This window comes from Schistocerca americana, chromosome 1 (genome assembly GCF_021461395.2).
Source record: "Schistocerca americana isolate TAMUIC-IGC-003095 chromosome 1, iqSchAmer2.1, whole genome shotgun sequence".
NCBI classification, from domain to species: domain Eukaryota; kingdom Metazoa; phylum Arthropoda; class Insecta; order Orthoptera; family Acrididae; genus Schistocerca; species Schistocerca americana.
In genome coordinates, this window is record NC_060119.1 from 1,078,029,952 (window position 1) to 1,078,057,075 (window position 27,124).

At 39.1% G+C, this 27,124-nt stretch overlaps 1 protein-coding gene across 4 annotated transcripts in view; it reads right to left on the bottom strand.

The window, feature by feature from the left end:
* Positions 1 to 10,642: 10,642 nt before the first annotated feature.
* The window catches only part of LOC124617622 (calcium release-activated calcium channel protein 1-like), a 538,600-nt gene continuing 522,118 nt past the window's right edge, over positions 10,643 to 27,124 (bottom strand). For all 4 annotated transcript variants that reach the window (XM_047145282.1, XM_047145283.1, XM_047145279.1 and 1 more), the window contains exons 3-4: positions 11,783 to 11,914; positions 10,643 to 11,418 (exon numbers count right to left, since the gene is read on the bottom strand). In XM_047145282.1, the coding sequence (XP_047001238.1) occupies positions 10,894 to 11,418; positions 11,783 to 11,914 (657 nt within the window). In that variant the 3' untranslated portion in view covers positions 10,643 to 10,893. The remainder of the gene's footprint in view (positions 11,419 to 11,782; positions 11,915 to 27,124) is intronic.

Genomic DNA, 27,124 nt, shown 5'->3' on the forward strand with positions numbered 1-27,124 from the left:
TTGTCTAAAGAATTTGGGGCTTACTGGTGTCACCACAATCTAGTATACAACCACCTTGTATATTTGTCCATTCCTTGATTATGAAGTTAACTTGGATTATTCAGTTCCCATGTACACATAATGCAGATTATCAATAGTAATGCCTGTTTATAAATTGTACTTACATCTTCATAGAGTCATTGTCTCATTTGTAGGAGAGATTATGGCTCTCTCCATGAACCCAGCAAAAGATTTTATTACTTTTCTCTACACGCCTATAGTAGGAAAAGTAATGGTTTTAACACCAATGTTTCTTAATATTTTCCATGGTCTACTTATTTAACAGATATCATTTTCTTACTGAAGAAAAAAGAGAAACAGAAAATACTGTCAGCATAAGATGACCCTGGGGATGGAAATGTTAGTGAAGTGATGTAAAAACAATAAAAAACACAAACAGTATTGGCATTAATACTAAATTCTTGGTTATTAGTTTGCTGATTGGTGATAGTCTTGATGATTTTTAAGATAAGTTAGTTGAATATAGCAAACAAAACACTGTAGAGCTTCACAATATTTTAGAAATGTTTTCCATTGTTTTCATGTTCTGAGAAATTCATCTTCCTATACATATTCATACTTATGCCTACATTTAAATATGGAGATTGTAGTGGACATGAGGAAAGGGTTATAGTCAGATGGTGCAATTAGTTTGTAGTTCCAAGCATTCCAGAGCTACGGTATAACACACATACACATTTTCATCACAAAAAAAATTATTTTTTCTTCCTCCGGAAGGAGATAAAGACATTGTTTACAGTCAGATTTTGTGTTGCAAAAATGTTACAAGTATTTTGGAAATGATTTTGATTTATAATTTTACCATGTACTTTTAAAGCAAATACATAAAATTACTTTCTATCGTATGGTAAATATGGGTTTCAAAATTGTCATTGTATTGTAAAATGCAGTTTATTTTACTAGTATTCTATTACTATACTACTGTTTAGTTCTTTATTCCCATAACCCAGGTATTTACTTGATTTTCTGAATTAATAGGCAGTAAACTGCTAGAGAGTGTAAAGAAACACCAAGAAGGAATTTAAGAAATTTGTGCAACATCCATTGCAAATCAAAGATCATAGTTTCAGAGTAGCACAGCCATTAACATTGCCTTTTTTCTGCTGTTTCTCAAAAGATATCAAGACAGTGAAGATATCTCCAACAGATGTTACAAGAGCTAATTAGTGGTACCAACAAGACTATTAGTGTCTGTTTGCTTTGCTTCATATTGAAGATGTACCATTGGCTGTGATTAATAGGTAATTACCATTTCAATGTTTCATTCAGTTGAAAAAGTTTTTTTTTTTTTTTTTTTTTTTTTTTTTCTGAGGTGAGCCTCATGGCTGAACTGTTCCTAACATTCTTCTTCACTTGAAACACAGCACAGTAGATAAAGTGCAGTGTGCCATTGTAGTTGCTAATGTGTTGTTATATAATTGGCACAAGCTGAGGCAATTGCAGGGCTTACATGTCTGTCTAAAATTTTGTGATTTCTACCAATTCAAGAGCAGGAATAAAAGTACCAAAGAATGAATAGTGAATATATCTTGATCCTGTCTACTTCAACAAATTACCTGAAAATGCCTGCACAGTGCCAGTAAATAAATTTAAAACTAGTCTTTTGAGGTTGATCAAAAATAAAGTAATTTACTCTGTTTAAGAGTTCCTTGAGTATGTGACAAATGACCCATTTTCCTTATGAGAATGAACTATAAGACAAACTGTAAACTATACATATGTCATACTGTGCAACTATTTTATTACTGGTTCATGTACTTATTATTAATTATCAGTTTCATTATTTATTTGTCATTTACTGAACTATGTAGTTCATTTATCTTGTAATTGATCTATTTGGAAACTTCTTGTTATTTACATTTGCACAAATATGTATTGCATCCATCCTGGATTATTATATTGTAGTTAATAACATTTGCAATGTCAAAGTTTATATTATTATTATTATTGTGTAAACACTGACAACACCAATTGCATGTAAATATGCTCAGTGGTGGAATAAAACATTTGTATTTGTAAAAAATCTGGTATTCCAGAATCTCATACCTATTTGAAGGAATGTCTTTACGTCTAGTCATTAAAACAGAGAAATATTTGATATGTTTTTGAGGTACCAAACAATGAGCAGGTCATGGCAGAAATGATCTGTGTTGTATTGTGTAGAAACATTTTTTATTCCAGGAAATGAGGCAGTACACTGTCTTGTTGGACTGTGGAATAATTAGTTTGCCAAAGTAAACACATATGTGTCATCAATTTTTTGATACAGTACTGAAGTACTTGTTACAGGCTACATTCACAGTACACACCATGATTCTTGTTTGTATAGTTTAATCCTCTGAAACATATGCAGAATCACTGCAACCATTTGCCACATTCGGTAGTACAATTGTAACCTACAGAAAGGTGCAATGTGGCCTGTTTTCCCCCCTTTTGTCATTGGCCATATTCATAAACACATTGTTGCCTTTGGTGCTATCAGTCAGGTACAATATCCTGGTGTGTGTTTTGAAATATCATACAGGTTAAAAATATGTAGAATGCTGTAGGCCACGATACAAGGGTTGAATGAAAATTAATGCCTCCACCTTCATTAATTAAGTTTGGATGGGAATATTTTAAGAAGTCAGATGTAGAAATAATCCTTAGAATGTGATCTTTAATTACCAATATTTGCTTTTCCACATAATCACCAGCCAATTGGATACATTTATGCCAACAATGAACAACTTTGCTGAAGTCGTCATGGAGGAAGTTGACACTGTTTCCGCAAACACAGTCTCTCAGTTCTCTCAACCTCTTCATCAGAAGCATAATGATGTCCCCACAGATTGTCTTTCATTATCAGGAACAGGTGGAAGTCAGATGGTGCTAAATCTGGACTGTATGGAGGATGCCGTACAGTGGTGAGATTCAGTCTCTGAAGTTATCCTGTGGTGGCACGTGAAATGTGTGGTTTGGTATTCTACACAGGCATGCTTTGCAGACACAAAGATAAATACTGGTGCCAAAACCTCTGAATCAGTAAATAAATTAAAAGAAAAGGTAGAAGAATGTAAAAATTATTCCATGTATTCTTTCGTGTTTGCTGCTATCTCATTTAAATCCTATCTGCCTAATAAACTATGAAACTAGAGTGAGACAACAGCAAACGTGGAAGAATATACATATCATGTCATGTTTATATTCGTATTATTTTTTTGCTGCATAGTGATACAGTCTACAAGATAATTAGCAATTGAATAAGCAGTTGCCTGAATAAGCAGTGGGGTAACTTTTGTATGTGGCAACAGAGTGATACAATGAAAGTTTATTTTATTATTGTTTAGTTGAACAGTGGCTTAACTCATATAATGTAAGTTCATTTTGTCGTTAAATCAAACAGTGGAAAATCCAGGATGGAATGTAAGAATATTATGAGAAGGAAAGTTGCTACTCACCGTATAGTGGAGATGCTGAGTTGCAGATAGGCACAACAAAAAGACTCGCACAATTAAAGCTTTCGGCCATTGGCCTTCATCAACAATAGACACACATACGCACACAAACACACACACACACACACACACACACACACACACACACACACACACACAACTCACACACACGACTGCAGTCTCAGGCAACTGAAACCACACTGTGGTTGTGTAATTGTGAGAGCATTTTTGTTGTGCCTATCTGCGACCTAGCATCTCCACTATGTGGTGAGTAGCAACGTTCCTTCTCATAATATTTATTTTGTCATTGTTGAATTGAACTAAGATTAAACTGTGATATTGTTCACACACATTTGCATGGGTAACATAAAGACAGCTATTCTTTAAATTTGGATGAATACGCCACACGCCAGCACGCGTTATAAAAAATGGCATGCCTGATTGAGGGTTAAATGCAGAAGAAAGAACACATTGATGGAAGGAGTACATCAACAATCTATATGCTGGAGATGAATTCTCCTAAAATGCTATAGTAGAGGAGGAAGCAGTTGATCTGGAAGAAAAGATGATCCAGTAATGTGGTCAGAATTTGAGAATTCACTGAATGATACGGGCTCAAACAAGTCAGCAGGGATCAATGATGTACCTTTAAAGTTACAGAAATCTGTGAGAGTTGTAGGAATTAGATGGTAATTTGAGGTGAAACACATGACTTACCACCAGATACCCGTGTAATATTATCATCACATTACCAAAAACGGCAATTACTGGTAAATATAAACATTATCAGATATTTAATCCAAAAGCTAAGATATTTCTGTGTATTTTTATACAAGTCTATCAGCAGTGCACAATATTTCACCTCCTGGACATAACTATTGGCCAGCTACTCGGTCTCATAACTTTATAGACGTAATGAGAAAGAAATGAGACTAGTTACTTGCTTAACATCAAAATTAGGACTGACACGGTAGCTGAAGAAGTGAATGAATTATTCTGTTTAGGTAACAAAATTACATATGATAGCAAAAGGAAGAAATAGATCAAGAGTAGACTGGCACAGGCAAAGAAACCTTTTGTCAGTAGAGGGTTCTGCTGAAGTTGATACAGATGTGGAACTGAGGAAGAAGTTCCTGTAAGTTTATGTCTCGAAGCAAAATGTGGACCATTGGAAATTCAGTGAAGACAAAACTGTAAGCATTTGATATGTGGTGCTATGGAAGAATGTTAAAAATTACCTGGACAGATTAAGGTTTGAAATGAAGTAATAAAAAGAATAGTTAAGTATAGAAGTCTGTGAAAGATATTTACCACACTGGAAGAAAGGCTAGGTTAGTGAGACATCTGCTACAGCATTCAGGAATAGTTAGTCTGGTGTTGGAAGGAGCAGTAGAGGGGAAAAACAGAAGATGCAGACAACAGTTTATAGATGATGATGTGTGAAGTAGTTATGTAGAAATTACAAGATTGGCATATGACACAAATAGCTTATGGATAGCATCAAACTAGTCAAAAGACTGGTGACTTAAAAAAGAGAGACCAGTTGCATTCATTTGATAACTGGATGATAATCTGGATTCTAATGTAGGGGTAATTTCACTACATAAAGGAAAACACTTGTGTGGAATTTATACTGTGAACGACCACTTCTTTATTGTACGCACAAACACGCTTGATACATACGTTAACGCGGGAAAAACGAACACTCCCGTGTCCTCCAAAGAACCCCGCTCGTAAAGAGAATCTCTCAGTGTCTTGTCAACTATCGACTTGTCACTCCCACACAGCCCCCCCCCCCCCCCTGAAGTGCGGAGCACCCGGTATGGTGGGGTACTTAAACTTCACCTCTCGGCCTGCCCGAGTGCGGGTGTGGGTGCTGCTTGCTGATTCTGTTGCTGCATTAGGCCCCCTGGTGTGGGGCTCATGTGGGACACAGCTGTCTGGTTCTGCGGAAGGTGTGGGTTCGTTGCAAGTTGTGTCTGAAGTCGTCTGTGAGACTGTCGTCGGTGCTGTCATTGTCCAAGCGGGTTTTACTCGCTCAATGGAAACTTTGGTCGACTTTTCCTGGAGGAGGATATCCATTGTGTGTGTGTCCCGTCCTAGCACTTGGTATGGTCCAGTGTACGGTGGCTGTAATGAATGACGTACCAGGTCTGTGCGGAGCATGATGTGGGAACAAGTATCGAGGGACTTGTGTATGAACACTGGATGCGTGCCGTGCTGAGACGTCGGGGCTGCACGTAGTGTCTCTGCCTGCTTCCTCATTTGTTGCAAGAGGTGGGGTAGTTGTGTGTCATCTGGGAGAGGAACTGGTGCAAGGAATTCTGCTGGAACTCGGAGTGGTTCTCCATGTACCAACTCTGCCGAGGAACAATTGATGTCTGTTTTTAATGCGGTCCGTAACCCCAACAAAACCAATGGCAACGCTTGAGTCCATGAGTCCTCGTGGCACATCAGAGCAGCCTTTAAGGTCCGGTGCCACCTTTCCACCAAATCGTTGCTGGCCGGGTGGTAGCTAGTAGTACGGTTTCGTTGGAAACCACAGAGTTTTGACAGTTGTTGGAACAGTGTTGACTCGAACTGGCGTCCTTGGTCGGTGGTAACGAAAAATGGGCACCCAAAACGAGCCATCCAAGAATACACGTGCAGTAGTCTCTGCAGAAATGTCCCTGATTGGTGTAGCCTCTGCCCACCGCGTGCAACGATCCACTGCCGTAAACAAGTACCTGTAACCTTCTGAAGGGGGGAGGGGTCCAACCAAGTCAATGTGTACATGCCCAAAACGTGCCGTTGGGTTTGGGAATTGTCCTACTGGAGCGTGAACATGGCGTCCCACTTTGCTACGTTGACACTGATAGCAGCTGCGGGCCCACTCCCATGTATCTTTCTTGATTGAAGGCCACACAAAACGGTCCGTCACTAATTTCACTGAGGCATTGGTTCCCGGGTCTGCCAGGTTGTGAGTGCTGTCGAATACCTTTCGTCGGAACTGGGGGGTGATGTATGGGCGTGGTCTAACCGTGGAGGTGTCGCACCATACCTTACATGGGCTGCAGGGGACGTCCACGAGTTGTAAACGTAGGCCAGTGGACGGGTCCACCAACAAGGATTGCAGCTGCGTATCTGAAGCCTGAGCCCTTGCCAATTCAAAATAATCTAACATTGGACTTATCCCATTAATACGTGAGAAATAGTCTGCCACAATGTTTTCGGCACCATGGATGTGACGCACGTCTGTTGAAAACTGGCATATAAACTCTATATGGCGGGCCTGGCGGGGGGAACATGAATCACTGACTTTGTAGAAAGCTGCCACGAGAGGTTTGTGGTCGGTGTATATGGTGAATTGCCTGCCCTCAACTAAGGGGCGGAAGTGCCTGACGCTTTCATACATTGCGAGGAGTTCCCTGTCATATGCACTCCAACGAGTTTGACTCATCTGTAGTTTTTGTGAGAAGAAACTTAGTGGCTGCCAATGACCCTTCACTCTCTGGTGCAGTGCTGCCCCGATTGCGACTTGGCTTGCGTCCACTACTATGGCTAGCTGAGCTCCTCGTGCAGGGTGTGCAAGCCCCACTGCGTTGTGAAGGCTGTTTTGCAGTGCCTTGAAAGCCGAGTCCATCTCGGGTGTCCATGGGAGTGGGCGCTTGCCAATTTTGTTGTGTCCGGCCAAGGCATTGTTCAGTGGCGTCTGGATTGCTGCTGTTCCGGGGAGGTGGCGACGATAGAAATTTATCATCCCTAGGAACCGTCGGAGATCGTGGTAGGTTTGAGGCCGTGGTAGGGTACGCAACAACTCCAGCTTCTCTGGCAGTGGGAAAATGCCCTGAGCTGACACTTTATAACCCAGGAAGGTTACAACGGGTTCCCCAAACACGCACTTGTCCTTGTTAAGTGTAATTCCATGAGCACTAAGCCTGCTTTGCACCTCGCTTACGTGTTTCTGATGGTCAGAAACATTCTCCGAAAACACCAGAATATCGTCTAAATAGGCGAAACAATATGGTAGTCCTCTTAGTATGCTGTCTAGGAACCGTTGCCATGTCTGCGCCGCATTTTTCAGCCCAAATGGCATCACCAAAAATTCAAACAGCCCGAATGGGGTTGTCGCTGCAGTCTTTGGTATGACCTGCTCTGCCATTGGGATCTGATTATAAGCTTTACGGCAATCCAAAACACTGAATATGGATGCCCCGGCCAGTGAATGGGTGAAATCCTGTATATGTGGCACAGGGTATCTGTCTGGAACAGTTCGGGCGTTCAAAGCTCGATAATCACCGCACGGGCGCCATGACCCATTCTTTTTACGGGCGAGATGCAGAGGGGAGGACCACGGACTGTTGGATGGCTGTATAGTTCCTTCCTGTAGCATCTCGTTGAAAATGGCCTTGGTTCCCCGCAAGCGATCAGGTGCAAGCCTGCGAACACGTGAGGAGACTGGTGGGCCTGGAGTTGTACGGATGTGGTGCACCGTCTCATGCTTCGCCCTGCTCTTTCTTGTTCCCTGTTGTGGTTAGGGTGTCGCCTTTGTGGTTGAAACAGCAGGAGCCTGTTGTTGTGTCGTTAACCGTTTTGATGTCGTTTGAGCCATGTGCCAGTCAGCTTCCTTCGTTGCTATGGTGTCCTCCCAGGTGGGTGCACTGAGGTTATCTACCCTTTGGCATGCATGAGAAGTCGGACGTCCTTGTATTCCCGGAATAACAAATCCATTGACAGAATGGACGAGTTGTGACTTGTGTAAATCCACGGACAATGCATGTTTTGCCAGGAAATCAGCACCTAGTATAGTTGGTCGATATCGGCCATAACGAAGGTCCAGTTGCATTCTTCTGGTAGCCCAATGTCCACTGGCAGTGTTTTCTGTCCATATGTGTGGATGACTGAGTCGTTGACTGCTTTCAAAGTGGTCTCTTCAGTGCGTTTGTCTGAAGGGAAGAAATTTACAGGCAGAGTGCTGACATCTGAGCCGGTGTCAACCAAGAACATCCATCCTGTAGAGCGATCAGGAACGAAAAGTCTTTGTGAAGCAGCGTACCTTACAGGTGTGGGAGAAGTCGATCCACATAACGTAGGCTCGTGCTGAGATGGGGGCGTTCCCCTTCCATGTGTCTGTGAGTTTAGGCGCAGTTGCTTGTTGTCACGGTCGGCTGCGCCTAAAGCAGGCCATGGGATGCGTTTGGGTGCGAGCACGGTGTCTTACACTTCGTAGCTTGCGCGCCGAAGCGCTGGTGGAACCAGCAATAACCGGTGCCATTGTTTGCGTGACGCGGCGGTCGCGTCGGCTGGCGACGACGCGTGTGTGTGTCAGCCGCCGCAACATCGTGTGGCTCTAGCCGCTGCAGCTGGGCGGTCAGCTGATCGATGGCAGCGCGGAGAGATCGGAAATCTTCGGTCGCGTCCGGCGCTCGTGGCAGCACAAGCAGGAGGCGCCGCGTCGACCAGCTCCGGCCGTGCTCGGCTGGTGTCGTTGGCCGAGGTGGTTGCGGCGGCGGCCACTGTGGCACGCGAGTCGAACAGGGAGTGCGCTCTATCGGCTACCTGCAGCAACTCGCATAATGGCCGGCCCTCGTAAGCAATTAAGGTTAAGCCCACCTGCGGAGGTAACTGCTGTTGCCATGTGTGCAAAAGTAATGTGTCTGAGAACACGGAAGGGTCCACCATAGCACGTAAATGCCGGTAAAAGTCTGAAGGCGACCTGTCACCGCGTTTCTCGCGGTACAGGAGCTGTAATATCCGCTGATCCACAGGTTTTGTACAACGCGAAATTAAAGCCGTCTTGAGAGTAGCGTAGGCTTGTTGTGGTGGGGGTTGCATAATTATATCCGATACCACTGACGACGCATGTTGGTCCAGGTTGCATATCACTAGCGTGAACTGTTCAAAATCGTTGACTATTTGTTGCTGCACGAAAATGTTCTCCATAATAGCGAACCAAATTTCCGGACGCTCGGGAACGAAAGGTGGGGGTCGAATTTGTAACCACGACGTGGGTGGCCCACGATCACTGGCAAACGGAAAGTGCGAAACTCGTGGGAGCGGTACCGACGCGGGTGATGAAAACGGGAGCACTTTGGGTCTGATATCGGCGTGTCCTGCGCGCTGGTTGTGCGAGGCAATGTCCTGTGGCGGCGGCGCGGGACCCGCCGGCACACGCGGCGCAGTTGGAAACGTAACGTCGTGGGCGAAGTCGGTTTGAGATGTAGGCGTCCGTGGCACTGTGAACTGAGGGTTTTGCTGCATCGTGTCGAGCTCCTTTTTGATGTTTTGGATGACGCCGTCGATGTCGCGGAAGAGGTTCTGTGCAGACGACATGTCGATACGAGACGTAGCAGAAAATATCTCAAGAAACTTGCCTACTGTCACACTGCTTAGTTACGGGGTCACCACTTATGTAGGGGTAATTTCACTACATAAAGAAAAACACTTGTGTGAAATTTATACTGTGAACGACCACCTTTATTGTACCGCACAAACACACTTGATACATACGTTAACGCGGGAAAAACGAACACTCCCGTGTCCTCCAAAGAACCCCGCTCGTAAAGAGAATCTCTCAGTGTCTTGTCGACTATCGACTTGTCACTCCCACACTAATTATTCACCCATATGTTCATAATTACCATTAATCATTTAGTGCAACAGTTGTAGCATAAATTCTACTAGAGCTTTCTTTGTGTTGTAATTTCTGGTCAGGTTCACTTCATCTTTCACTACCTTTTTTAAAAGAATTTCCAGTTTTACAACACTTTTAATAGTGGAAAATTTAATGAAAATGCCTCTCAATTTCATTATATTTCTCACATACCTCTACAATAAGTTCAGTAAAACAGCGACACTGTCATTTTAAGAGCTTTTAAATGCTATTACAAAAGGTATTCGACTCAATTACATATATTTACTTGTTTATTTTTCATTATTGTAAGAGTTACAAGTATTAACCATGAAACAAAATTATGTGCCATCTGCATACCATCATTTGCCAAAAAACTAGTTTCAAAATGTGGAACTGTTTTTGAAATAATTGTGTAGCTCACTGTCTCTGTTGCAACATACAATTTTACCTGTGGAATAAAAGAATACCTGTGAAGAACTAGATGTGTAAGGGAATTAAATTTGGAAGTTCTAAACAATTGACTGTATAAAAGTGTTTGAAATGAAATTTTGTTATAACTGCCATTACATTTCTTTATTTTCACAATTACATAGGATTTTTATTACATTCCAGTGCTGTCACTATAATAAAATAATGCACCATATTAGTTGTGTCATGTAATTTACAATATATAACTTATAAGACTTTTTACCTGATTTTATGACAGGTACTATTTTTTTAGCAATATTTGCTTCATTTCCCATTTTGAAAATGATGGGCATTTGCTCTAGGCTACACATATTATTATATAATCTGTATCCCTCCATATATTCCTGTTTTGTCACTTCTTCCCTCAGGATCACTAGCTTCTATTTGCTCTTTCAGTAGCTCTAATTCTCTGATGCCAGATACTGTTACCTCATATTTGTGCATAACAAGTGTATGGTAAAAATGAACTGCAAACGCAACAAAAATAATCATTACTGGTATCATAATAATTGAAGTTGTCCAAGCTGCTGCTGTAGATAACAGATAAAATTTTACCCAACAAATAATAGCCACTTCACATAGGAAGAGGAGCAAACCCAAGAGAGTAGAAAAAAACCATGCTATTTCAATGTACCAATGAAGGCGTTCATGTGGAGATTCTTGAACTATAGTTGTGGACTTGATGTCACTGCTACAGATGGTTTCAATATGAGGAAGAATGCATGTGCTAATCATAAGGGCCAACAAATGAACAGATACAAGGAGTGTTGTGCACACAGTAAAAACAATCAGCAAATTTTTAGGTGTCTTTTCATCCAGTTGAAGTTCAACCATTGCCACCTGAAAAATAAAAGTGTCAGTTATAAAATTGTAACACATCTCACATTGTTTGTTTTTTATTTTAGTGAAAGATTCAACCAGATGCAAAATAACTGAAAAGGCTGACAATTTTAAACAGAAAATTATTTAACTGTAACAATGGTTTTCCCTTTGTATTACCACATGTTTATACTTGCATCAGATATGCAATGAATTTAGGAAACTTGTGCCCATGTACCTCCACTGCAGGGTTTCCCAATACTTTTTTTGACATTGAATTTTAGAAGTACTAATATGGTTAAATTTTGAGAAACTATATATATCTCAACAAAATACACGAGACTGTGGCAATAAGCCTAACCACAAAGAAAAATTGTTGTCTCACCATTGCAAACCCTGACAAAAGAGCAGAAGTTTTGCTTGATGCTTTGAGTTTAGCTCTGCTCAGCTGTATTTTTCTCCATGTCAAAAAATTAGCAGTATGCAGACATTCATCATTCGTTGACGACATTTTTTCCTGTAACATTAAATAAAGAATTAAGAGTGGATTTCAGCTAGAGTTACAACTTCAGTACGAAACAGAAATTACATTTACAACTGGTCAGTAAGTAGCTTATTGTTTTTCTTCTGCACAAAGAATAAAAAAAAATATTTGAAGAACTTTATTTACATAGGGTGAAATTCTAATTGCTAATGAAATATAATATTAACAAGAGAATAGTTAAAACTGTATATGAAACCTTCTCTGTATTATTTTGTAATGTATAGGCTTCAACCAGAAGGCAGTGCAAAACGAAAATTTATAATTCTTATTTAATATCATAGGCCACAAACATACTTTGTTTCAGGCAATATGTTTCCACAGGGTGATCCCATTTGCACACACAAAAAGTGACTAATTATCTTTGTCAGGTGCTGTCAGCCATGGAACAAGAAGGAGTCCTAATACCCTAATACTGGTACAATAGGAAGTGTCCTCTACCATGAACATCACAGTGGTTTGCTGTCAAACATGGAACAGGAAGAAGCCCCAGTAACTGGGGCAGTTGCAAGTACACCATTGCATGTCACAGTGTTTTGCCTAAGTATAGATGTAGATGAATGCTCACTGCCTGAACTCTAACCAGACAATGAGTTGTAGTTGGTGTTACACTACTGTTAATATGTGAATTTGACTCCCTGTACATACTATACTGTCTTATGAACATCCTTTTTTCAGATGAAAACACTGAATTTTGTAGGAGATGTATCCCCTTGAAGCTTTAGATTCATTTAGATCAGATAGACACCAAAATCTTAATCAAATGAGAAGTAGACCCTGTCAGGCTTAGTTTAAGTCTTTATTTTTGTTTGCTCAGTTTCCTGACAGATTTATTTTAATGGACATCTTAACTACACTGCCTCAGATACTTGTGGCATACGACAGTCTTTGATCTTCTTGTATCTCATTTTATTCTTACATATGAACTTAACCCTTGCAGTATCCCAGCCAGCAGTGCCATAAAACTCTTTCTGTTTTGTCTATTCAGAAGGTGTTTGCATTGTTGCATTTTTGTATGTTTCTTGGCATGTGCACCAGGTAGGTACGTCAGTCAGTTGTGATCCCATACATTTTCCCAGTGTCTTATATGATTAAGCACTTCACGGGTGTGCTGCCGGATACGATTGTCTTCAAGACACGATATTTTGGCAATCCATCTGGCCACCATCTTCAGTTGCGATCGCTGAGACATAATCACACCGGAACTGAATGAACATCAGAAATGGCGGCTCCTTTATACCCCGGGTTCAGGCCACTGCGCCTGTGCGAGAAGCAGAAGAGCTGCCCCCAGTGAAGTGAAAAATTGCAGCGCTGCCAGCGGTAGAAACTGGCGAAAGTGATAAATCACAAATTAAAATGTAGCAGGTCGAAAACCAGACCATTGTCATTTTATGTCAGATAATAGGGTTCCATATCTTGCTTAAAGGAAAACCTCTATCTCTATTAATAATGTCATTGGATAATCGTATTTCGATGGATACCTTGAGCACACAATCCCAGTAATGTGAAGCTGGAGCAACAATTTGCGTCTCTTTAAATGACATATTATGCCCTTTGTTGAGACAATGTTCGGCAATGGCAGATTTTTCAGGCTGGAGAAAATGTATGTGACACTGATGTTCCACACGTTGGTCATGAACTGCGCGAATAGTCTGTCCAATATTGGCCTTTCCACAATGACAGGGAATTAAACTCCAGGCTTTCTCAGTCTCAAATGATCTTCGACAGATCCAAACAGGGCTCTAGTCTTGGGGAAAAAAAACTGATTCACTGGTATCCGGCACTGTTTCATCTGATGGTCCAAACTGAAAAGCACGATAAATTTGGTGATCGGTATATCCATTGAGATGTGTCAAATTTTCTGAATCAGAAATGGCATAAGCTCTCTTGACCAATGTACGTAGAACTCCCATGTGCTGATGTGGTGGGTGACAGCTCATAGAATGAAGATAACGGTCCATATGTGTGGGTTTATAATATACGCCATGTCCCAAGGTACCATTTTTTGTGTACTAAAATATCCAAAAAAGGTAATTTGCCATCTTTTCAATTTTCATCAAAAATTTGATGCATGGATGAAGACAGTTAAAATGATCTAAAAACTGATTAAGAGCTTCCATTCCATGTGGCCAAACAATGAAAATTTTAGCTGTCTTCATCCACACATCAAATTCTTAATGAAATTGAAAAACATGGAAAATTACCTTTTTTGGATGTTTTAGTACACAAAATGGTACCTTGGCACATGGCGTTTATTATAAACCCACACATACAGACCACTATCTTCATTCTACGAACTGTCATCCACCACATCAGGGCATGGGAGTTCTATGTACATTGGTCAAGAGGGATTATGCCATTTCTGATTCAGAAAATTTGACACAGCTCAGTGGATATACCGATCATCACATTAATCGTGCTTTTCAGTTTGGACCATCATGTGGACCAGTGCCGATTACTAGTAAATAAGTTGCTTTACTACCCTTTGTTGGAAGTATTTCTTTAAAAATTTCTAGAATTCTCAGGAAATATGATATTAAAAGTGTTTTTTTTTTTCCCCCTTTGGCCAAGACTAGAGCCCTCCTTGGATCTGTTAAAGATGATTTGGGATTGAGAAAGCCTGGAGTTTATAACATTCTCTGTCATTGTGGAAAGGCCTATATTGGACAGACTATTTGCACTGTTCATGACTGATGTGTGGAACATCAGCATCACGTACATTTGCTCCAGCCTGAAAAATTTTCCGTCGCTCAACATTGTATCAATGAAGGGCATAACATGTCATTTAAAGAGATACAAATTGTTCCTCTGGCTTCTCGTTACTGGGATTGTGTGCTCAAGGAATTCATCGAAATGTGATTATCCAATGACATTATTAATAGAGATAGAGGTTTTCCTTTAAGCATAATATGGAACCCTATTTTATCTGATAGAAAACAACAATGGTCTGGTTTTCGACCCGCTACATTTTAATTTGTGATTTATCACTTTCGCCAGTTTCTACAGCCGGCGGTGCTGCAATTCTTCATTTCACAGGGGGCAGCCCTTCTGCTTCTCTCGCAGGCTGTAATATCTCTTTATATTCGATGAATTATTCAGATACAATTTTACCCTTGAATGACGTTTACTAATTTTCTATCTTCATACTCGCAGAATCCATGCGAAAAGTAGTTCATACAATAGCTATGCCATGAGCGTATAAGTATTCTTTGTAGTACTCTCTCTGGTGGTTGTTAGAAAAAAAAGAAAGGGAGCTGAAAGCAAAAGCTGTAGAAGCTGGCCAGACAGGCACCCCAACGGCTGCTACAATCTGTGTTAGACAAGGGTGACATTATATTGCAAATTTAGTGTAAAAAGTTCCATATTGTCTGAATTTGTCCTATACTGACAGGACATTCTAGTCCAGTCAATTTTCTTATCTGCAAAAGTACACTAGACAATACCAGTGGTACAAAGGTAGTGCCAAATTACAAACTATCCAGTAACAACAGAAGTATTGCTGGACAATGTACAGTAAATAACATGTAATAACCTTAAACCTGGTTTGAAGAAATAGAACAGCATTTGGAAAGAGAGTAACATTTTGAAAATAACAAATGACACAAGTAGAGTTTTCAGTTCTTATGAAAGCTCGCTTACTTTTTCTTTTTTTTCTTCTTCCTCTCTCTTCTCCATTCTCAAGTGAAAAATGTGATAAAATAAAAGTGCAAGAAAGTTGTGTACAATGTTGGAAATGATGAAAAAGAAAATCTCACTATGCTTTTAACAGCATATGCTGCTGTAAAGCTTGCTCCTCCTAAGAACATGATTTTCTCCCATCTCTCTCTCTCTCTCTCTCACACTCACTCCTCCTAAGAACATGATTTTCTCCCATCTCTCTCTCTCTCTCTCTCCCTCCCCCCCCCCCCCTCTCCCTCCCTCCCTCCTCCATGTGAAGAGTATTCCTGTAATTATAGCTAATAGCATACCATGAACATGAGGGTGTCACAGTGGAGATTTGTTTTCTGATACAGAAGTCTGATACAACTATTCCACAGCAAAACTTACTTTCAACAGGTGTGGTAGCAGTGCATTCCCATAGGATAACAGAATATTCAACAGGTGTGGTAGCAGTGCATTCCCATAGGATAACAGAATATTATGTCCTCCAGGAATCACATTGGGTACACCACTTACAGCATAAACTGTACAGCAACTACAATGTTTTGTGAGCAAGTAATACCAGTCAGTATCTTTAATTTTAACACAAGTCTTGACTCCCTTAATTACCTGCTTATACATGTGCTTGTACTACAGGTTATCGGTAAAGCAAATACTTATTGAATAGGTCTTCACACTTTTAATACTTAGCAGAAATTCTGAAAAAAGTAAATTCTTTTATTACTGTATCACCTCTATGGTGAATTAAGAGGTACTGACTGGTTTCCTTGAACATTTAATAGAAGCCTTTATTTTACCTGCTATTGATAAAGAGCCATTCCAAGTTCAGTACATTACAATCTCTCGCATTTTTCATGAGGTTTGTTATTCTGTACAATGTTGACATTGTCGGTATTAAAGGTAATTCATGAAATAAATTATATTTAAACCAGAAAATTAAAGGTTCCACCTGACACATGAAAAGTACCTTGTTACACACATGTATGTACAGATTCCAAAATGTCTGTGAATTTGAGTTAAACTTTTTTAAATAGAAATATGAAGATCACAATACTTTGGGTCTGCAATAAGTCAAACGTAAAATACTTTAGTTCCCTATGGGAAACTTTGTTCTTTACGTGACTCGTGCAACTGCTTTCACTCTTAATGGAAAACTAAATGGTTTGTGTTAAAGTTAACTTGCAAAAAGTGTAACCATAGTTACATAATTTCTGTGAAGTAAGATTCCTTAATGTTAATTCCTTCCTTTGTCATTGTAACTTGATAATTTCAGTTCCATATGGGACATATGACCTAAAAAAAAAAAAAAAAAAAATGAAATGCTTTTATTACTATGACCAAACAAAATCTTTTTAACATGTAGTACACAGTTCAAATCAGCAAAAAGTGTAACTGTATAATTAAGGTAAATGTTGATGAAAATTAGGCATGTAACATGAATACTGAAATTTCCTAATCCGCAACTTGTGGTCGTGTGGTAGCGTTCTCGCTTCCCGCGCCCGGGTACGATTCCCGGCGGGGTCAGGGATTTTCTCTGCCTCGTGATGACTGGGTGTTGTGTGATGTCCTTAGGTTAGTTGGGTTTAAGTAGTTCTAAGTTCTAGGGGACTAATGACCATAGATGTTAAGTCCTATAGTGCTCAGAGCCATTTGAACCATTTTTTGAAATTTCCTAGATTTCCAAGTGTAACTGTAATCACTGTATTCAGTACTTTGTAGTGCTAGAAAGATAATTCTATATGATTATTTGCATTCTCTTCCCCTCCCCCCTCCCTCAACACAGGAAAATATAATAGAAAGATCTCCTAGCAAAATAAAGACAAAATTAAGAAAATTAGGTTTTGCCTGAATCAGGCCCCCTTATTCTAGAATGGTTCTAAAGTAATAAGAATGCTTACGATCAACTGGAACATTGTGTTCATTCTAAGAAGTATTAAAACAAGAATTAAGAGAGTAACAATTTTATTGCTCTTATGTTGCAGAGTATCCACAAACATTACTGTTTGACACATAGGGCCACTGCATACTCCATTAGATCACACCCATTCTGTGATTAAACTGCTTTCTTAAAGTGAAAAATTCAAGTTAACATAGTTATTGAGGGAAATATTTTCTCACACTGAAAGCTATCTGTCAAATAAGTCTCAGAACTTTTTTTTTTCATTAATTTCACACAAATCACCTGTTTTTAATGCAAGTGTATATTTTGTAACACCTAACATCTTAAAATAAGCTTATATAATAAATAATTATAATTTTGTTACAATATCTACACAGGATGTAAAGAGTTAATTTTACTTCAATGTGATTCATCGTTTGAAGTTCATCATTATACAACAACAAATCTATGGACAAAATAGTTTTAAAAAATCTGTCAAAATGTCACACCCATCTGTATAAAATGTCCCAATACATAATCTTTTCCAATTTGAGCACTATACATGATTAAACAATATGAGTTTATTTAACTTCTGCCTTATACGTGATTTGTTGTTTAAAATTTTCTCAGCGGGCTTTTTTTTCCATATGTTTTTAAGCATGTGCAGGAGTACAGGGATGCAAACTTACAAACAAGTTGAGTCTGATGTAAATCCTCAATCCCAATTTCATAATGGTAATCATGAGCAGGAGCAGGAAATGGGTAATCTACGAATTTAATTTTAACACAATGCAAAATCTTGGCCTGTATATATTTCTGTCGCATATCCCCAGCAATCACAAACATCTGAAACAGTTTCTGAGTATTCTACAACAGAGTACACACAGTCACTTGTTTTAAACAGTTTTTCCCAGTTAACAAAATTTACAAATGCATTTTTATTGGCCATATTGGGAAAAGCATAGAGATAAATACATTCTAATGCAGATAACATTTCTTGCATGGAGCAGCAATGGAACACCAATGATTTTTAAGCTTTTGATATAATTGTCAGTGTCTGAAAATACCAAGCCAATAAGATTTGTTGTCAAGTCTCAGGGGGCTCTTATACCCTTTACCTAATGGATTTCTAGAGTTCAGTATACCAAAAATCCTATCAATATAATACAAAAATTCTACTGTTGCTTCACTTCCTTTAAAATTTGGATCACAAACCCTCCTCAAAAACTCTATACTATCTGCCACGCTAGAACTCAAAGTCTGTGCAGCTAATGAAACATTCATTTTTCTATTTACACTACTTATATGTTGTCCTGATAGTTTGTTGGCAAATGTCATACCTTCTTCTTGTTGTACCTTGTTCAATTGCTCAATGAAATGCCATCTAATAATGCCAGTTGGAGACTCAATAGCAGATACTTCTGCTAGAGCATTTCTGGCAAACTTAATCATATGGCACATGTCCAAGATACACTAAACATTGTATTTTTCCACAGGATGAGGAAAGTAGCTTTTAAAATCACCCTTATAAAAATTTAAAGTACAGCCAAGTGAACGTAAAGTGCTTATATTTACCTTACAGCCATCACATGTAACACACCAAACCCTAATGCCAGAACTATGCAGCCTCTCTAAAGCAGATTTTATCAGTGTGGCCTGATTATTTGCCTGTACACCGTTGATAAAGAAATATGCAATCAGGCATTTAAATTTGCCTTTAATAGAGACAAGCATGAAAACCAGAGCCTCAGATGGCTCTATTACTTCTTTTACTGAGGCACTTCCCCACCAAAGTCTAAAAAACCTGTGTACTGCTTAGTTCCTTGGTCCCAAACTACTTGCTTCCTAATTGCCACACTGTCTACAATTAGACATGAATCGCTGAACTGGTCCCTTACAATGTACTTGAAAACATCTTTTAAGAAGCCAGGTTCACAGTCTACACTTGCCGCCCATTTTGAAATCAATGGGGCAGAGGCATTAATTTTTTCAGGTATTCATATGCTGCTGGTGAATAAAAGTACACAGTCATCGCAAACATTTTCACATTTGTTGTGCATCTATTACCCTTTGATGAGAGAGAGTTGTTCACTAAATTGCACACTAATTCCACTTGTGTTCCTTTCTGATGATTGAGGAAGTTATGTAACTTATCAGGAAGATGCCCCTTCTCCTTCAATTAACTTATGATGTCATCCACAGAAAACACTTTCTTCTTCGAATTTTTTCACGGACACACTTCAGTTTACGTTTTAATTCGTGCACAATGTCTGAGAGAAAAAAAAAATGCAAGTTTCGGTCGCCTTGTCTTCCATTTATACTTTCGACTGTATACCACAATCAATTACTGAATAACCAACCAACTGCACTCTAAATAAGGAAATAATTTCGTTATATACGATTGAAATAACTCAAGGTTTGATGAAAAAATATTATAAGAAAACGTTGGAGGTGTGAAAACATCCTTATACTAACGTTTTCGACACAATTCGCAGCTTCTGCATTGGATAAGTGGGACATGCTTTCCACGGAAGAATTCTCATTGACAATATTCTCCACGCAATCAGTAGCGTCTGCAATGGGCAAATCGAGCACGGATTCCATGACAGAACGCTAAAAACAAAAATATGGACCTGTATTACAACATTGCTTAGACCTATGTAGCGTACGAAATAAATTCACAAAAGTAAAAAGCGCACACACAGCAAGGAAAGTAATTAGCTACCTCAAATGTAGAATCATCGTTGTCACTCAAAATCCTAACAACATGTCGTCGTGGCTGTTTATTTGGTGCATCAAATGTGTCGGAAACTGATGGCACTGCTTCGGGTTTGAAACGTTTCTTCCACGTTCCAGGGCTCACTATGTAATCATCTTGACGGAAACGGTTTCCGCAAAGAAAACTGCAAGACGTAGGATTAAAATCTTTCTGCTTCACGGAAGTAATCCACGTCTTTGGTAGCTCTGGGTGCTTTAGAGGAAACCTGTTCAAAAACATCGAATTAGCAAACGCACTAAGTCTGTATTTTTATCGTATTGCATCGGTAGTCGTATTACCTGTGAAATGGTAATTCACTCTCCTTACTCCATCGCTTCGTACAATTGAAAGCGGAACAAGAAATCACCATTTCGATAATCCGTAATTCCTTATACACCGTACAGACCGAGAGAAACTTCTTGCCAAATTCGAATATGGCGGGCAATACAGACGACAGTAATCAGCTGGTAGAGCCATCTATCGGTAGGTCCGGTAGTTGAGCATCCCTCATTTCGCTAGCTTTAGACGCCTGTAGAAGCAGAGGCCACGGACAGCAATTCTGAGACTGTTGTGGCTAGCGGTAGCAATATAAATAATCCCGCTGGTTCAGAAAACATTCATACAACAGCTGATCAGAGGGTTGTTGACACATTAGTTGTTATTATGCAACAGTTGCCTCTATTAGCCAAAGGACAAGCGGAGGTAAAACGAGACTTATCCGTTATACAAAATGAACTCCAAAATCAATTAGCCGAAAATCAAACAGAATTACAAAATCAGTTAAGAGCAACCTTTACCGAATTAGATCAGAGATTAAATACCCAGACACAGGAAATAAAGGAACAGGCAGAAAGGACCGAACAGAATCTTATTGCTCGAATTGAGCAGGTCCAACAACAACGCCAAGAAAACAATAGTAAATTAAAAGCGGAACTAACCGAATATGTATCCGTCAAAATTGACACGATACAAAAACAAGTAGAATTGGTTCCTCAAGTAATACAAGCTCAAAAGGACATACAGTGTTCCGTAGCTATGATACCAGAAATAACAGAATCCCAAGATAATCTAAAGAAGCAATTTGACGAAGTGAAGGAAAAACAGTAGATAGTGGAACATAGAATGAATGTACTTGGGGGAAAGTTTTCAGAAATGACATTAGAGCGGCAAAATTCTCCTTCGGAAACGATAGAAGAAACTGTGAACGTAGCTTTACAGTCAATTTCAGAGAGTTCCGAGGATAATTTTTTTAACAAAGGGTTAAAGGAAGTTCGAGAACAACTTGGCGAAGATTTCTCGCTTTGGAAAGAAAACATCGAAAGATCACTAAATCTCTCGCCGGAGGATTTAGAAACAGCGAGAAGTAGGAAACAACATTCTCAATCTGCGCGTGAAATTCCGTCCACGTCAAGATCCGATGTAGACGGAACTGGTACGTCACAAGTTAGATTCGATATTACGGATAGCCACAGGGAAGAGTACGAACAGGATGATTTTTGGAATCGTAGTACCGTTGAGGAAAAGATGATTAAACAGAGACAATTTCAAATCTTTAACCCTGACAAAAAGAATGTTCATCCTGTAGTCTTTATTCGAAGTTTCAGAGATCTATTTCCACGATCTTGGACAGAATGGCAAAAGATTAGTTTTGTATCTGGATATATACAAGGAACAGGAGCATTGTGGGCATCCGAACAAACATCTTCTTGTAAATGTTACAAAGAATTTGAGCAGGCTTTTCTAGCAAAATATTGGTCTGCTGGAATACAAGAAAGACTTAGGCAGGAAGTATTATATCCTGAGCCTTTCTCATTTTCTAGAGGATCTCTAAAGAGATATTTTGAGAAATACATTAATAAATCTTTGTATTGGGATGTACCGATTTCTTTGTCGGATATACTTAGAATACTCAAGTCCACACTACCCACCAGTATAAGGAATCAGCTGTTATATGTAAATGATAAGGATATAGACTCATTTATGACTACGCTTGATCGTATTGATATAATTCAGGAGGACAATTAAAGGGCAAGAGAAATGTCATATCAAAGAAGAGCAATAGAAGCGAATCCGAGCTGCAACTCGAGTGGGAATGGCAGTAATGGTAGCAGTAACAATAATCATAACCAACTACACTCTCCAAGGAGACTTAGCAATGGACAAAATGCAAACAATAATTATTACCATAATGGAAACTTTAGTAATGGTGCAGCGAGGGGCTATTTTAGGAACAGTAGGAATTTTAATCGATATAATCCAATGTATGGCAACACAGGACAGTTCTACCAACACCAGCAGAACAACAACAATAATTACATGAATCAAGCAAGACAACATAGACAGAATTCACCACAACAACCGATAATCACTGAAGTAGCTGAAGAGACAAATACCAATCGGACCAATAATCAGTCAAACTAAACATGACCGCATCGTGACCCGGAGGAGCGGTCAGGGGATCTGTTAGGGGCGAAACAGTAAAATTACAATTATTAAGATATAATGATGGTGAGTTGTTGACTGAAGAGTTAACAAAGGATTTAATAACGTGTCATAATGACAGGTCGAGTGTTCCGGTATCGGAAGTATTTGTTGAAATAGAGGAAGTTCCAACGAATGTGGTATTAGACACCGCTGCTTCCGCCAATGTCATCTCAGGCGCTCTTTTTTGGAGAATTATTAGGAAGAAGAAGGTACCAATGTTGCCAGTACAGAACTGCAAAATCATCGGAGCTGTTAGAGCACGCTCTCCCAATGTCAAAATACAAACACAATTAGAGATGAAAATGGGAAATGTAGCAATAAAATGCGCGTTACTTGTAGTGGAGAAGTTATTAGTGGACTGTATTCTTGGTATTGGGAGTATGCAGGAGTACGATTGTCAAATTGATTTTTTGGAAGGAATAGTTAAATTTAGATTAAATGGAGAAGAGATAGCACTGGATTTAAATAGAAAGGAAACTGTGCATGAGAAATACTGTCGCGGTGCCATAATTCAATTAATTGACACTACAAACGGTCGTTGGAAGGCGCTTTCAAAGGATTTGATACAACAGGAAGACTTTAACCAAACAACAATGATAAAAGCTAGTGAATGAAATCAGCTTACCGGAGAACAAAGGCAGCAGCTTCATTATTTGTTAGTGGCATATGAAAAGATTTTTGATGAGAAATCAGGAATTATTAAAGGGTATATTTGTCACCTACAAGTGAAGCCACATCAGACTTACTGTTACACGCACTATCCGGTCCCCTGGCGTTTAAAACAATCCGTTCAAAGGGAGATAAATAGAATGTTGGAATGGAACTTGATTGAGCCATCAACTAGTCCATATTGTTCTCCGCTCTAAGTCGTTCCAAAACCTGGAGGCAATGTAAGAAAAGTATGAAGACCAGAATTTAAAATGGGAGGAAAAGATTCGACTCGCACTTGTCAATTTAACTAAAAAGGCAATACAACGGAAATTGACATATGATAAACGGATTCACCGGATTCAGACGTTTCATCTTGGAGAAAAGGTTTTATTGAGGCGACACATCCATTCCTCGACACTGATGAAGAACATAAAGAAATGGAATCTTATTTATACCGGACCATATATTATTGTAAATATACCAAATCCTGGATCATACTTGTTGGCATATCCCGAATCGAAAAAAATAAAGGGATTATTCCCGCATAATGATATTAAGAAATTTTTTGAAGGATCGTATATCTGTGATACCAAATATGGAGAAGAATTTAGAGTGGAATTTGACTATGAGTCGAATGTGTATATAAATATCAAGAAGTTTATGTTGTCTAGAGGTTAAGAGACAGTGAGATTACTCCTGTGATAGGTTAAGAGACAGTGAGATTGCTCCTGTGATACGTTAAGAGACAGTGAGATTACTCCTGTGAGAGGTTAAGAGACAGTGAGATTACTCCTGTGATAGGTTAAGAGACAGTGAGATTACTCCTGTGACAGTTTAGCACAAAAATTTTAAGATAGGTAGAAGAATTTGTTAATTACTAGTGTTTGTAAGTGTGGACTATGAGCAGAAGCCACAGTGATATACAATGAAAGTGCATCTACATTTCCTCAAGACACGGCACTTATGTGAGAATTGCGTGTGAAACTTGAACAGTGTGGGATATGTAGGTAAATACGCTGTGTGTATGATGTGCGCTGTTCGCGCAAGAAAACAAATGAACTGTGAAATGAAGCAACAGTCGATAATGTCACTGTTGCAAAAAATTGAAGAAACTCTCTGGTTGCGCGAGAGAAAATTATTATAATTTTTAGATTTTTTAATTATGCCTTCTTTACCAGGAGAATTAATTTAAGAATTTTAACTAACATTTTAAGAATAGCAGTTTGTGTGTTTCATATTATGGACATAACTGTTGAAATATATTTCCATAAATGTTCATGAGAGGATGAAGAAGATTCTGCGATTGGATGATTTGTTAAATGAACATACGTCATCATTAATGATATTTATTTGGAAGTGGATCTATAAATCAATGTTATAAGAATAATGAAAATTTTTCAAATTATTCCTTTTGTGGAGTCAGTGTCATATGCCTATGTTTAAAATTTTTCATCAGGTGTAAACTTAAATTTTATCCTTAATTTCGTAATTGAAAGCAAACCTCGGACAGATTCAATGCTCTACTTCCACCTGGACTATAACAAAACGAAGATTAGATTAAAATTTTTTTTGAGAGGAATACATTCGATATGAGCTACAACAAAATTTAATTGCCCACAGTCTATTTGGCAATGTTTTGGACAATCAGCAGTTGTAATGCAAAACAACTTTGGTATTGAGGACTACAAAAAAATTCGTGATTGTCAGGACTGATGGATATTTCAGTCTAGTACAGATGGAAGAATATAAGAATCCACTCCGATTTTGAGTTCAACGATGAAATATGGACTTCGTTGCCTTAATCCACTCTCTTCCAGGGATTTATTCAGTCAGAACCTTTTCTTATTCCACTTTAAACCTGTTTCATGTTCACGTCCCTGACCATCTGTTCCTGAGATCATCTTCCTGTTTCTACGGCATGTTACCAGCTTCTATCCTGTACCATAAGCCATCGCCTGTCCTCCGTGCCGCCTACACCAAACGCTGTACGTCGCCTACCCGGTGTCCGTACCCAGTGTTCCTGTTCCATCGACTTCACAACGAGATCGCCGGCTACATCGTCGAAAGAAGAATTTTGAAAATTTTTTTTTGAGCAATATCGTAAAATATTTTTTTGGCTATGAGACACTTTTCCTTCGATCTAATCTATAGAGCTTCTATATATTTCAAAATTACTGGATTTAGGCTTTCCTATCTTCTTTAATACCTGATCTGGGGTCTATTCTTCCGGGTTTTCCAGGGTTTCCCTGTGAAGGCCAGTTCCCAAATGGGTAGACTTTTTCGTAATTACACCAATCTACATCTTCCCTGATTATGTACTTGGGATGCGGGTATACCCCGGTACATGTAAAAGCTACAGCTTAGGTATTCTCGTAACTTATTGTCTTAACATGTTACCCATACTCTCTATAGTAAAATTCTACTAATTCAAAATATTCCTCTTTTGAATAAACAACCCAACAAATTTTTTCTGTTAGCTCGCAAAGTGTATTATCATTAACTTTGCTCACTGTGAGGGGCAATTGTAATATCTCTTTATATTCGATGAATTATTCAGATACAATTTTACCCTTGAATGACGTTTACTAATTTTCTATCTTCATACTCGCAGAATCCATGCGAAAAGTCGTTCATACAATAGCTATGCCATGAGCGCATAAGTATTCTTTGTAGTACTCTCTCTGGTGGTTGTTAGAAAAAAAAGAAAGGGAGCTTCCGAGATTGTCTTCGTGCCGATTAGCCTGAGCTTGGTTTGGATGAACTGTAATCTGATTATTGAGATTTATCACAGAAGATAACTGAGACGAAACTCTACGATTAAAAAGGAAATATATATAGATTGCTCCTTCAAATAAAAGGTGTGTATTGGAAATTTGAGAATTAATGATATTTATCGATATATTGCGTAGTTGTTAATCAGAAGGGAACTTCCGAAAGACTGGATACGAACCTGTATTTAATAATCCAAGAGCTCCATTACTTCTTCGGAAGGTTAAACTTCATCAAAGCCAAATATCCGCTTGATATGAGGTTTCCCGACTGATTATACAACGCTCCCAAAATTACGAGGCATTTTATTTGTACAGATTAGCAGACTGCCGCAAAGCACGAGCCTGCAGAGAAGAAGAATCATCGCCTGATTTCAGAGTCATTTTGAGTGACTGAGCTATGACTGTGTTTCCTATCATGAATGATTGATTGCTCGAACGAATTGAGAGCTACAGAATTACGTAGAAAAGATAGGAGGAGCGCATCTGAAGATGGCGGCCAGATGGATTGCCAAAATACTGTGTATTGAAGAGGTCACTTCTGGCAGCATACCCATGAAGAGCATAATCAAGTTAGTCAGTCGGCTAAAATTTTTAAGTTGGTGACACAGGACACCAGCTGACTTCACAAATCTAGAATTTCTGGAGCAAATAGCTAAGAACTTCTTCACTTATTTATCAAATTTTACATATACACTTGTACTGATACACTGTCAGTTTTTGCTATGTTTTAGGTTACTAATTGTGCAGTGGTGCTTGACTCAGAGATAGGCAGTTTGAATCCTCTGGTGGTGAAAAAATTTTCACTACAAGTATTGGCCAGCAAGGGGAGGAGAGGAGGTTGTGTGAAGTTCCTCATCACCAGACTTTCCATCAGTGTTCTGCATTAAATTCCAAATCTCACTGCAGTGTTTCACACAGTGAAGGGACATTATAACGTTGATGCTGATCAGTCCATCAGATGGTAACACTGAGCTTGATGACTC